The 14,515-nt window shown below is 37.9% G+C and overlaps 2 protein-coding genes across 3 annotated transcripts in view; one reads left to right on the top strand and one right to left on the bottom strand.

Annotated features, from left to right (window-relative positions):
- Window positions 1-11,054, top strand: part of LOC125065704 (protein singed) — a 43,493-nt gene extending 32,439 nt beyond the window's left edge. The window contains exons 4-10 of the mRNA XM_047673477.1: window positions 260-407; window positions 1,285-1,470; window positions 3,548-3,776; window positions 8,340-8,496; window positions 9,050-9,211; window positions 9,363-9,490; window positions 9,748-11,054. Of these exons, the coding sequence (XP_047529433.1) occupies window positions 260-407; window positions 1,285-1,470; window positions 3,548-3,776; window positions 8,340-8,496; window positions 9,050-9,211; window positions 9,363-9,490; window positions 9,748-9,947 (1,210 nt within the window). The 3' untranslated portion in view covers window positions 9,948-11,054. The remainder of the gene's footprint in view (window positions 1-259; window positions 408-1,284; window positions 1,471-3,547; window positions 3,777-8,339; window positions 8,497-9,049; window positions 9,212-9,362; window positions 9,491-9,747) is intronic.
- A 73-nt stretch (window positions 11,055-11,127) lies between these two features.
- Window positions 11,128-14,515, bottom strand: part of LOC125065577 (epsin-2) — a 32,182-nt gene continuing 28,794 nt past the window's right edge. For both annotated transcript variants that reach the window (XM_047673269.1, XM_047673268.1), the window contains one exon: window positions 11,128-14,252. The gene's annotated coding sequence lies outside the window, so the exon portion shown is untranslated. The remainder of the gene's footprint in view (window positions 14,253-14,515) is intronic.

Below are 14,515 nucleotides of genomic sequence, written 5' to 3'. Positions count from 1 at the left end.
TGGAGGTCTGGCTAATTCCTCTTACAATGCCGATAGCTTGGAACTATCTGGCATCTGGTGGCTGATTTACTCTTCTGCCTGTTCATATATTAAAGTCTTTATTGCGCGGTTTTATTCGCGTTGAAAAGGTATTGGTATGAAAGGCTCAACTTCGTTCGGTTATTTTGACAAAAAAAAATGTGTTTGTTTCAATTTTAGTAACTTGCATATAGTCATATTAACTTAAAGTGCCAATAAAAATAAACTTTATTTTACGCAGTGTGTCCGAAGATGGTACTGGTCGGTGGGCGCTTCGCAACGTCGAACGTGGCTACTTCCTCGGCTCCAGCTCTGACAAGCTCACCTGCACCGCTAAGGTCCCTGGCGACGCGGAGCTTTGGCACGTGCACTTGGCTGCAAGGCCACAGGTAAGAACAAGTTGTTCACCATTAAACATATAATTGTACTATACCATGTGTTGATATTTTTAAACCAAACAACTTTCTATTTGAACTTTCACTGAAATCAATTGCTCATCAATAAATAGTAAGTCAATCTGCGTTACTTGAAGACGAAGTATTTGTAAACAAATGCGAGGATCACGATCATCGTGTCGGATCTCATTTGCATGATCATCTCTGCATTAGCACGACACGCCATTACTCGCTATCGGTGCTTATTTCCGAGAGGAAATTGATACTATCGTAAACCGAGATATTACTACTGACTAATATTTATACATATAATAAGACATGACTGGCGTTTATTGAGAATCCATCTCTCGAAATGATTTGGTACTTTTGAATGGAGAAATGTTTTCTTCATTTAAACTTTGTAATTACAATTCTTTATTAAACTCCATGCTGGGCAAGAAGTGAAATCATACATAGAGCTTAATTATATTCTTGGTAATTTTTAAACGGACCCAGTTTAACCGTTGGAGTAATTATTGTTGTATTCCGTCTGTGTCACAGATTTATCCTGCTAGTACACATTAAGACAATAGTCGACTGAATGACCGAATGATTGAATGGTTACGAAACTTTTTAATTTTATCTCATACAGTTTTAAGGCAAGCTGTTTCGTGAAGGTATTAGAATACTGACTCTCAACGTCTAGAAGATAGCTCTACACTTTTACATAAAATAATTTATATTAAACACGTAATACAGTATACACTGAGATGATATCGATAATATGTTATACAACATACAAAACAAATAGTTCAGTCACGTTTCATTTGTTTTGGTAATTTTCTAGTTACAAACAATTTCACAATCCGAATTGGTTTGTATTTTCTCTCAGGTGAACCTCCGCTCAATCGGCCGCAAGCGCTTCGCCCACCTGTCCGAGTCACTGGACGAGATCCACGTGGACGCGAACGTGCCCTGGGGCGAGGACACGCTCTTCACCCTCGAGTTCAGGGCGGACGAGGGCGGAAAGTACGCGTTGCACACTTGCAATAACAAGTACCTCAGCGCCGCTGGAAAGGTGAGAAATTTTAAATATTTATTACAGTTTAGCTTCGATGGTCCAGTGGTTGTTAGGACTGGAACTGGAACACTTGAATCTTAAATGAAGGATTCACCTTATTTGATATTTCTTGATAATTTACCTCATGCTCGCTGTAATATTACGAATTCAAAAAAAATGAATCGTTTCTATCGAGCAAAATTTGTTTTATAGGTTCAGTTAAGAAAAACTATGATATAAGGTTTATTTAATGCGATGTTTCCTTTTAGATTGTGGTTAATACTCTCGTTAAATTATAGTGAACTAATTCCACTCAAATTGGTTAATTCGTTTATTAGTAAACGCTTATCAAAATACACTTAACGCTTTCTGTTAAATGCAAATGAAATAATTAAATAAAGCGTTACATTATTCCGTAAATAGTACTTTGCCGGCTAACTATTTAAGAGTTTATTATCACACGGAGAACCCTTTTCTATTCGTATCGCTTCCATCGACAACACAATGACTAACATTTGACAGAGCCATCGGTATTACAGAGGCGTGCGGTGCGTGAACGCGTTTTGCACACAATACTCAGGCGCGCCCGAGAGCAGACAATACGGCAGAGTCGTACGCGATGCTTAAAACAAATTTAAATTGGGAATTTTATTTAGAAATCTTTTCTGCCATTTTGTTTCTCGAATAATTGTAATTAAAATCTTTATTTGAAGTTTTCTTGGTGATAGGGCTTCGTACATATATTATACCACCTTGGTTTAATGTTGCCATAATGTTGGTTTTATTTAAGGAATGGTTAATAATTTTTACACCGCCAATGCTGCAAAGGCCAGTAGTGTCAACAGCAAAACGACACACGGACACAAAAAAAAATTTGTGCCGACTTGTTCTGCAGGGGTATTGTGACTGACTACAGGAATTTTGTTAATGGATTTACTCAACTGCCATCTATATAATGACTGGAAACTGAACACCAATAAAAACAGTTCTGAGGAGTGTTGCCGTCCACACAAGTGGCAAATCCATTTGAACAAACTTAATCCCATATATATAGCAATATTAGCAGCATAAGCTTATTAGTAATTTCATTAAATTATGTCTAATAGCTAAACTCGTTTTCAATATTGTGTAGTTTAACAAAAAACTGTAATGATATCCCTCACATCGGAGTCCATCATCGAACTTTCACCTTGTTTCCTGCTTCATTATTATATTATAAAGTATTTAATAATCACTTCATCAAATTTCAAATTTGGTTTCGTCATAAGAGAGCCTTGATTTTACTAAAAACAATTTTAACAAATAGTTTCTATGACTTGCGTTAGTAGGAAATAAGCAAAATCGAAATATAGACCCGTGTTACAGTGCTCACTTTGTGATTAATTCTTGTTATAAATACCGATGTCATTTCTATACACTGTGCGCTCTGTGGTCGTGATAGACAATACCTCTTTCATCCACTAGACATGGAAATGCGAGTCAATACAATGTCTCGTCTAAAGTCTTACTGAAAGGAAATAGATAGCAGTTTATTTATGTACTTATATACATACTTATATAATATCAGAGATACAATTACGTGCAGGTTGCCTTACATACATCATTAGTTCTACTTGATATAACTACTTTTCTTTATATTAAGTACGGAATAAAGTAATTTGTTTTTAAATTTATCTTGTTTAAGTATTTGTGAGTTTCGTGATTCATAAAATAAAACCATTTTATTTATTAATCAGATACTTCCCTAAATGTTTAAGATTAAATAGATATTTATATAATTACACACAGACCGTATTTATTTATTTTTGTTATGTATGTTATGCAGTGCCCGCCACCTCTGTTCTTGAAAGTATTATGCCCCAAGTTTTAAATAACTCTAATTAGTCTTAAGTCATTTCGTTTGTTGTGTCTAGCAGAGACTACGGTAGTTTCTGCATCCGCTTTACAACCTTACCTTCATTCGAACCTGAGAAAGCTTCAATAATTATCGGTTGTAGTTTAGATCCTCTGGTATAGGACAGGATTGTCAGTCTTTCCTACATTTACGCCGCCAGTCGCGTCCCTGCCGCTCCCTAATTCAACATGTCGCCCGTAGCTGCTGGACACGTGCACGTCGGAGTGCCTGTTCAGCGCGGAGTACCACACGGGCGCGCTGGCGCTGCGCGACGGGGCCGGCGCCTACCTGGCGCCCATCGGCTCCAAGGCCGTGCTCAAGACGCGCTCCACCGCCGTCACCAGGGACGAGCTGTTCTCGCTGGAGGACAGTCTGCCGCAGGCCGCATTCATCGCTGCTCTCAATGAAAAATACGTCTCCGTTAAACAGGGTAAGTTCGAACGTTGGCTTCAATATTTTCTTATATCGTGGTTCATTAATAAATGCAATGAGTAATTATCACAGTCCCCTTTGAAGCTGTAAAATAATAGATTCAATAAAAATAAGTGTAATTCAAATATGAAAAAGTATGCAATATTATGGATAGTTCGTGTCCATATCCCTTTAGGCAGTGCTTAACATTCCGTCGACGACTGGTTGTCACTTCATAATTGTATGTAAAATTTTCAAAAGATTTCAAACCGCCCCGCGGCTATAACAATAGCATTCATGACACACTACCATAGCGTACATAACAACTAAATTACTTTAAAAACCTAATAAAATGTTTTAAACTCAATTATATATCTGGAATAATGTTTTCCCCGTGGATTTATTTCCCTCCCCGGTTCCCAGTAATTGCTCGTGTCGGTCCGGGCGCGTTGTAATTACGGCTCAATAAAGCTGAAACAATTGAGACGCGCAGCATCCGGCGCGAGTGAGAGTTAATTACAATTCGATCACGGGAGCTGAGACGGTGGTACACTCACCTAGCCTGAAATGAAACATTGAACATTGGTCAAAGTTTGAATAAGAAATCTAATTACTAAAAGGCCATTGGTCGTTTATCACACTTTGACTGATAAATGTTTTAAATATATCGGTATGTATTTAAACAGGACTAAATTGCTATGTCGACTGATTTTTTCACATGTCTTTCTACAAACACGGTGAAATAAGTTCCAAATCTTCATCTCAAGAGAATAAGCGTTCCCATGCGTGGAACATTTCCAAGCCGTTACTCTTACCGTACTGGTAACAATGGCAAGCCCGCCAAACAGCAATATTGTATTGTTGTGTTTCCGTTTGAAGGGTGAGTGAGCCGTTGTAACTAAAACCCCAAGGCACATAACATCTTAGTTACCAAGGTTGGTCGTGCATTGGTTTCGAAGATTAATATTTCTGACCACAAACCAAATGAAACCAGTTAACAGTTTTATTGCAATTACACATATAAGTATCATTATGGTCATACGAATAGAGTATACTCATTATCAACAATAAAAATGAATTATAGCAGCTCAGCTTGCAATCAGCGCACCGTCTGTGCCGACGGTACAATCCTTGTTTCCAAAACGAAGACAGCGAAGGCATTGTTCAATAAACTCTTATTTATAAACAATAGTTAAACGATATAATTATTTTAACCATTCAATGAATATAATTACGTATGTATTGGTTGCGTATATCCGAATGAAGCTTCTAATCTTTACTTTTCTATCCACCCGCATTGAAACAGCGCGGTGGAATAAACTCAGCAGTCGCGGGATATTTTTATATTCTGATACATCGATAGCAACTGTTGCTACTTATTATTATATGTTATGTGTATCCGTTAGAAACAATACTTATGAATGAAAACATAGTGTATATGCTTATAGTTATATATTATCACTATAGACGTTATAGTGTGTATATTACTTTTTAATATAGTATATCTTTTTATGTAACGTTTCATGTTTTCTTGGAGCAAGAAACTTTTATCGAGTAAATAGTAGTTACTAAAAACACATAATTACGTTAAAATCTAAACGTAAACTCGTCAAGTTGTTTGTTTATCTAACCAAAACGAACAAGTTTAACAACAACGCCCGTCAATCACGACCAAATAGTCATTGTCGTACACTGAGAGACGGGAACGTCGTGTGTGTACTAAGCAATGGACGATTCTGTAGACGAAGTACACGAAAATAACCCCTAAATGAATAGGAATAAGGTTGGAGGCTTTGCGATGTATCCATCCGTAGACGAAGACAATGGATCGAGTTCTGAGAAGGCCGGAACCGCTGGAAGCGGTGATGCATATTTGATGCTAAAGATTTTATATGCAGTTTCTCGAGATTGCTTCAACATGCAACCATTGTTGATGGAGCTGACGAACAATGTTCGCTATTGCGTTTTAATATTTCCACACCTTTTATGAGGTTGTTTACATTCGGAAATAGTTATAAGAATTCAGTATAAATAAAATATATATACCCAAAGTATTGTCAGCATTGGTTATCCCCTTAATAGCCGTCGACGCGGATTGTCGATAGAAGCTAAAGACTTAACCGTGTCTGTCTTTAAAACTTTTTGTAACTTTTTCTTTAACGAGAAGGCACGTTTTGTTTGTGTAAATTATATCCAATTTTAAGCTACGAAGTCACTCCGCGGATGCGTCGTCACGTTCCTGAGAACACGCTCCGATGTTCTGTCACGATTCACGCGTACGGAACACGTTGTTTCATGTAACGAGTGCACCTAATAAAGACGAAAAGTCGACGTACTTGTTGAATAATAAGCGCCGTATTCAAATGCATTTAATTGTATTCGAACTTGACAATGTTAACGTCGTTGCAATCAGAAGAAAATGACACGAGTGCGTCAGGCTGAATAGCTTAAAAATTATTTTATTAAATAGATAAGTTCGCCAATCGCCAGTTGTAATTGCAAGAGTCGTATTCTCGTCCGCTCTTTTTATACAATAATCTTGCAGAAGCTAAGTCAATTGAAGGGAATATTCCTCAACTCTGCTATATTTTTTACGTATTGGTGATATGATATGAGGTATTATTAATATTTCTTACAGTATCGATGTCTAATAGAAGTGCTGACCAAGTACCATCAGTAATTTCATTTTAAAAAAGATGACGTCATCTTGACCGATTTCTGCTGATGCAGCATTTCTTAAAAACTGCGAACACTTATACACTACACACTTACATGATTAAAAGGGGCGGCAGAACGACGTCACTCGAGAGAGGACAGGCGTAGGACCAAGAGCTTTACCAGGCGCGGGAGAGTAACACCGCCGAATTGCTACTGAGTGTTTCTTATATTGACAGTAAAACCCGAAATCTTTATGGGATTCAATAAGATCAACCATTGGATTAAATTACCCAGGATCTCACTTTCATTACTCAGTTTAGATTAGGTCAGAAGATCTAAATGAGATAAATTATCGAATATTAAACCGTATTATATTATCAAACAAATGTGATCCGATACAGGTAATCGTACCGAGCATTTTACAAGGGTCAGGGTTTGCAGTGTCGGTTACAGCGCGTTACAAATGTGCGCTTGGTGCGCGGTGTGCAGGTACAGGTATCTTGCGGTGGACACTCGACCTCGAGGTTCATCTAGTCTTAGGATTGGACAGTTTTACTAGAAGGTAAAGGTCGGTTGAACTGAACTGAAACTCAATCAAACATAATGCTCCCGACTCCTAAAAACGAATTAAAATTACTCAAAAATTAAATACTTTTAACTACTAGCCTTTATTTCAACGAGCAATTCCATTTTATCACTTGCATTGTACAAAGTAAAAAAATCCCACACAGAGAATAATTTATTTTTTAACAAATTCCGTTATATCAACACCGATGTAATTCTCCGACGATCTCGGCGCAGTTATTCCGCGCAAAAAACCTCCATTGTGAGACTTGCTTTCTAGTTTCACCTGCACGGATGCCTGCGCACGCGCCGCGAACAGATCGTCTGCGATCACACTCACCGCACGACATTTTGACTGCTCTAATCATATATCCTATTATTAAACCCGCTTCAATGAACGTCTTTTATTTGTCTAGTGTAATTACTGTACGCCGAGACCATCGTATGTTCTTGGAAGATTGTCGATAATTGTAGCTTAACAGATATTTTAACATTCATTAATAACTTAATTAAATCAAAATGTCTGAGAATAAGAGTCGTTTTCATACTAAACCTGGAATGTACATTATTATCTGCGCTGGCGTTCTGAGATTGGACGAATTAACAACTACGTAATTAAGGAAAATTATTGTATTTACAATCCTGTGGTTTTATTGCGCTGCTACTTTTAATCCAAATAGACTTACAATTTTGAATGGTTATTTTACCATAATAATTATTTTATATGTTATAACTATAACAGTATTTACCTAGTAAACCCAGACTGGCTTGGCTTATCATAAAGAAGTTTTAGTGTCCAGATTCTGTATAACAATAGACTCTGAATAATTTATTTTAACGCATATACTGTTAATTCAAGAAGAGATTATAATACGTTTTTCAGTATTCTATACTCATATTCATTTACTTTATTTATGTTAATATTTACTTGATAACAAATTGATTTTAGTTTATTTTATCAAACTTAAAAGCATCTTGAGTGTCGACTGTAAATAGAGAACGATCAGCGCACGGCCCACATCAAATACAGCTCCCACGAGCTAAACAAACAAGTTTTTTTAGTTTTAGCATTTAGGTCAGTACATAAGTACTAAGTTTAAATGAGTTGCGAATTATCAGTTACATTTATACGTTACCAGGAAAACAGGTTAATGAGATTTGTTTTAACAAGTCTTTTCCTAGAATTAAAATACTGTTCTATTATATTTAACAATTTAAATTTATAAAAACTAACTGATGTCTACTGAGAGAAAAATATAACTAAGGCACCGATATTACCCCCAACTAAGTATACAAAGTTACATTTAACAAGCAATACATTAAATGGCAACATCAGTACATTTCTCATTTCCATCATCAGGTGTAGACGTGACAGCCAACCAGGATGAGATCTCATCCCACGAGACCTTCCAGCTGGAGTTCGACTGGGCGACCCGACGCTGGTACATCCGTACCATGCAAGACCGGTACTGGACCCTCGAGACCGGCGGCGGCATTCAGGCCAGCGGGGATAACAAGTTCGTGGAGTTTCCAATCCAAAATTATTACCTTTTAAGAGTTTCTATCGTAACATAACTTACAAACAATCTACTCGCTGATGTGTAACACATATTACTGGACAGGACGAATTGTTATTATAACAAACTCTTTTATATTTAATGTGCGTGTCGATAAAGAAAACATTTGTAAATGACTGAGGTCTTATATAAGTAAGGACAGCAAACCAGTATAATTTTTTAGTTTATATACATATATGAATTTGACGACCTCCGTGGTCGAGTAGTGTGTACACTGGTTTTCATGGGTACGCCACTCCGAGGGCCCGGGTTCGATTCCCGGCCGAGTCGACGTAGAGACGAAAAGTTCATTAGTTTCTATGTTGTCTTGGGTCTGGGTGTTGGTGGTACCGTCGTTACTTCTGATTTCCCATGACACAAGTGTTTTAGCTACTTACATTGGGATCAGAGTAACGTATGTGATGTTGTCCAATATTTATTTATTTATGAATGCTAGCTGTTTAAGTAACGTGTATCTGGTGCTCAGTTCATTAATCGGTTTCCACTCATGCAGATCATCAAACGCGTTGTTCGAGCTGGAGTGGCAAGGCGACGGAGCGGTCGCCTTCCGCGCCAACAACGGCAAATATCTGATGACCAAACGGTCCGGACATCTCTACGCGAACTCCGACACCATCGACGATAATTGCAAATACTACTTCTATCTCATTAACAGGTCTGTGTAGCCGATGCCATAAACGTCGCTTCGAATAAATTTAAAAAAAATAATTACTTAAATCTTTGTATTTAATAAATAAGTAAGAGAGAAAAATGAACTAAAAGATTTAGAAGTATTTTTTCAAATCGAAATGTTATTATAATTGCAGGCCAATTCTCGTGCTGAAGTGCGAGCAAGGGTTCGTCGGACCGAAGGGCGTCAAGCTCGAGTGCAACAAGGCCAACTACGAGACCATTCAGGTCATCCGCGGACCCAAGGGAGCCGTTTATTTCAAAGGTACACTTTCACAGTATTTGCAACCATAACCGCTTTTGTGTCAAAAATAATAAAATGTTATTATTTTTGACACGAACAATATTAAAAAGTATACTTTCGTTTTGTACGGAGTTTATTCGATGACTCGTCTTATACGAGTATACGAGACACTATTATAGAGGCTTCAAGATCAAACTTACTTCATCCGAGCTCGCTCTCAGTATGCTGTAAATGAAAATGATCCGCGTCGCCTCTAACATCACCCCCCCCGCCCGCAGGTCAGAACGGCAAGTACTGGCACGCGGACAGCGAGAGCGTGTCGTGCGACAGCGACTCCCCCCAGCCCTTCCACCTCGAGCTGCGCGAGCCCACCCGCCTCGCCATCCGCGCGCAGCACAGCTACCTCGCCGCCGCCAAGAACGGGAACTTCCGCCTCGCCGGGCCCGACCTCGCGCACGCCACGCACTGGGAGTACTAGCCGCCCCCCCCCCCCCCCCCCCCCCCCCCCCACACGCGCGCGCCTCCACCCCCGCGCCGCGACTCTGCGTCGTGTTGCGTTTCGTCGATGTCAAACTGAGATTTAGACTTCCCCACATACTCTCTCCGAGTGCGCGGTTCCAGCTGACGCCAGTCCGTCTCCCGCCGCTCCGCGCCCGCGCGGACGGCGTCCGAACGATCCAAACGGCCGATTCCCGGCAGAATCCGCCGACAGTGGTACTTAATAAAAATAAAAACGGGAATGTCTGCAATGCACCTGGCATTGTTTAATTTACATTTCATCAAAAAAAAATATATAAACAGCGCCAACTGGACGCGCCACTCGCATTAGTTCGGATAAGATATTTATCGCACGCGTGCGAATGTGATCGTATTGAAATATCGCTTGTCTAATTATCGTAATCATAGATTATTTTCTTATATTGGTAGATCTGCCGAGGTAATCGCTTGATGAGAATTATTTTTATACTTTCCCGTGACGCGGGATCGCTTGAATATTTATTTTTAAAATATCTAAATTAAATTTAATTGAGACTCAAAGATATCGGAATCAGTCGAGGACACACGTCGGCCGTCGGAGCGTCCAGTCGACGAGTCCGACGCGGCCGAGACGGATCCTACAAAATTGAGCATTCAGGTAATCATTGTACCGTGAGTGAGTCGTAACTGGGCTATTCGCAATACCAGACGTGCTGCCGAACATTCCCTTCGCGGTCTGGCTTCGTATGAATAAGCTAATTAAGTTAATGTAAGTTATATCGGTATAGGATTAAGCTGCATTTACACCGCTCCCAAACGTACGTCCATTCCGAGGTTTTTTAATCTTTAGACGAGATTTTTTAAGATTTTTACGCGTTTTGAATCCGGTGCGGCGAGCGAGTGAGACGTGCGGAGCCGCACGAGACTCCCGCGAGACTCCCGCGAGACTCCCGCCTGCACTCGCGTTTGGGAGGCGACGTCTCGATAAGTTTTTATATGTCTCGATAATGAACAAATAATGGAGAATGTATGGCATTATTGCTGATCCTAAATATTTGTACGATAACGTCTTGTAAACTATTAATAAATAAATTATAATCATATTGTACTCGTTGTGTTTTATTTATTTGTGTGTTGGACGCCGGCGTGAGGGGATGAGAGGAAGGAAATAAACGAAGATCATTGAAAAACTTATATATTTTAATTAAATAGTTACATTAAATCTTTACAGTTCTCCCTAGCTACAGTGACACGTTGGATTAGCATCGATGCATTTTATTGGTCAAAATTAATATATTAAAAATAATTTATCTACATAATTGATACAAATAATAACCATTGAATATCTGAATCGCCAGTTAAAATAATAATAAAGCGAAAAAAAACATTAGTCATATGTTGCCAGTGTAAAAATGACATTATTGCTTCCATAAAGGAAACGCAGCGCCGGCATCGGCATCGCTATGTACAGAAACACTCGTGATCACAAAAATACAATAAGCAATACTCAGTGTTGCCATAACATAGAATTTTCTACATAAATGAGGGTTTTCCTTATTTAGATACCACATACACATATAAAATGGAATATTTTGTACGCAACATACACGTAATAAAGCGGATTTGGACAATTTTAGTCGCGAACTCGCCTCGGCCCTGTCACGCTTGAATATCATAATTAGTTCGCTAAACGACAAAAAATCCTAAAAAAGTTACACAACATTCCGGCGCACCGAGAGCGTGATAGCCTCCGAATTGATGATAACTAGTCGTGCAGATATCAAAACAAACAAGCTAGAAAGATTCCTATACACTAATGATTCTAAAGACTGAGGCACGAGTTCATACAAGGGTGACACGTATTACGAGAGCCGTAAGGTGCATGTTGCTACATCGGTGTTCAGGCAAGGCAAGTTCGATAAAATGGACGAGCGGTTTGAGCTGCGCGCAGACCAAACGCACAATCGAAGTCAACGAGCCCAAAAAGGCTCCGGGTCCAAAGATAGTCCAGTAGATTAACGGGGTTTGATCTGCGTGCAAGTTGACGACTACAATAGGCAGGAGGCGACACGTAAACGCAAATAATGTTTAAACACAATATGATAACCTATCATTTCGGCCACCTGACTATTCAGCCCGACTTATCTCTGATTGCTGAATTAATTAATAGTAACGTTAACTTCGAACAGTCTCGACAGCTGCGTGCGGAGGATCTTTGAAATTAATTTTCGATATGTTATTGTCAATACTTCGGATTGAAACGACTCGTCACTAGATCCATCACAGTTGGACGATTTAAAGAAACGTCGCTGAATTTATGGTAAACACACTTAATTTTATTAGATTTTTTCTCAAATAATTTTGAATGAAGTTTTTGTCCGCAAAAAATAAGACGAATGTCGCGTGTTCGGCAAGAGTCCTCCCGCACGGAGCGACACCACAATACAAGTTACCTAAGGCACGATTTGCACTCCTCACGACGTAGCCCTCGACTGTGGACCGGCCGGACCTTCACAGTGCAGATATTAGTCGTTTCATTGTGTGACTGTTTATAGACATCGACGGCGTTTAAGACGCACAGTTTTAAATAACTACACAATCCACGATTACATTTTACAAATAATTCTAATATCAAAAACAATTGTATACGAGAAAAATCCTCAAAATTGACAAGAGAACCACACTGGTGACATCACAATCTAGAATACAACATTTTATTACTTTTTGTACATCAATTAAAAAGCTAGTGTAAAAAAAAGTTTTTTTATCATAATCATAAATAAAATGTCAATCTTTTTCACAAAATAAAAATTATATAATATAGATTCTTTAGTTTTTACAAAAACGTACTCATGATTCTAAAATTTAAAATCCTCTTACAAATTAATAATTTTATTTTTATTTCTGTTTTTCTTTCATTGCACTTTGAATTAGTTACGTTTCTAATCCAGATCTGCACGGTTACTAGTCTCTGTTCAGAGCTCTTACTTACTGACACACATAACACGAGTAGCGTAGTAACATAACATATCGGATTAGAACTCTATCTCGTTAATTAACAGTAATATTGTTTGTGATGAAAAAACAGACGAACTAATAAAACCAATACTCAGACAATTATTACTCTAATCGTAATACACTGCACTGTGAAATTCCTTTAAAACTACATTAATTCCTTAAACAGCCGTCTCGACGAGCGCATGGATCATATTCCCGCCACAATTTTCTACAACTACAGATAAGAAATTATTTCTATTGGTGTCACCGACTGCGGCAGGAATATCGGCCACGGACTCACTAGCGCTATTCTAACGTCTATGCTACTCTACTCGCGCGTTCAGAAACCGTGACAAACGTATTTTTTCCATTTTACATAATAGTAATACTGTTACGATTTGTTTATTTAGGTATATTCGCTTATTTTTAGCACCTAAAATGTTACATATTTTTTTCATGTAAAGATTACGACATTTTACGAATACATAGATAAAAAATATTAATAACATATTTGTGATTTTTTTTTTAAATTAGTATTTTAACCGTCCCGCGTATTTCTGAACGCGTCCAGCCTACGCGACAGCGGTACCCAGTCTATGTATCGTTCATTATATTATATACTGTATCTATCCTCATATACCTTAATTTAAACCTATCACCACAATAGTTTCACGTTTTGTTACACACTAAATTTAAATACACCACTCGCGAGATAAAATAAAAAACGATTATAAATAATCTTGTCAAAATATATATTATTTTTTTAGTAAAGACGAGCCGAACACTATTTACAAAATTGTCATTTTTTAATGATTGTAAAGATGAAAAGGGAATTAACTTTTTTAAATTATAAAAATATTTGTTTATAGTTTAAATATTCATTTGAAAAATATTGCTTTGACAATTTTATAGATAGTGCTTAGAATAATAATTATTCATTGACATAAATGAATTGATCGGTTAGTCATTAGATTGAATCTAAATAGAAGAAAGCGACCGACGGTTACACTTTCACGAGCGATTTGACTGACAACTGTCTTTGTAAAATTTATTTATAGTTCCATCGTTACACACAAACCAGCTAGCTGAACTCCGAGTTTATTAAATTCATTAATTGGTCAATTTATTTATAATTATTTGTCTTATTGCTGTGGAATTTTATTGAAATAAAAAGTGTTTCAAACTGGCAACACTCGTTGCAAACATGTGTTTATGCACTGATGAAACGATGAAGCATGTGTACCATCGGTCTCATACCAAACGGTACCTTCAAGCATGGCTGCGAGCTGCCCGTCTACTGAGAGCTGCTCTGAAACAAAACACTCTACTGTAAAATGAAAAATTTACTTTTACATACCAAAATGATTTCTGAAAACTTCAATTGTGTTGTCATCATCTAGAGCTTTAGAAGCCCACTCAAATGAACCCAAAAATCATCAAAATTATTGTCCACTGTGTAAAAGTAGTTCAGATAAACACACACACGCTTACCGACGATTTTACATAAAAAGATATTCGTATAGTTTTAATCACGATCATGTATATGTTATTTCATGATGTTGCCTGACATGT

This window comes from Vanessa atalanta, chromosome 8 (assembly GCF_905147765.1).
Source record: "Vanessa atalanta chromosome 8, ilVanAtal1.2, whole genome shotgun sequence".
Taxonomy (NCBI): domain Eukaryota; kingdom Metazoa; phylum Arthropoda; class Insecta; order Lepidoptera; family Nymphalidae; genus Vanessa; species Vanessa atalanta.
The sequence above is the reverse complement of the archived record's forward strand: the minus strand, read 5'-3'. Positions and strand labels throughout refer to the sequence as shown.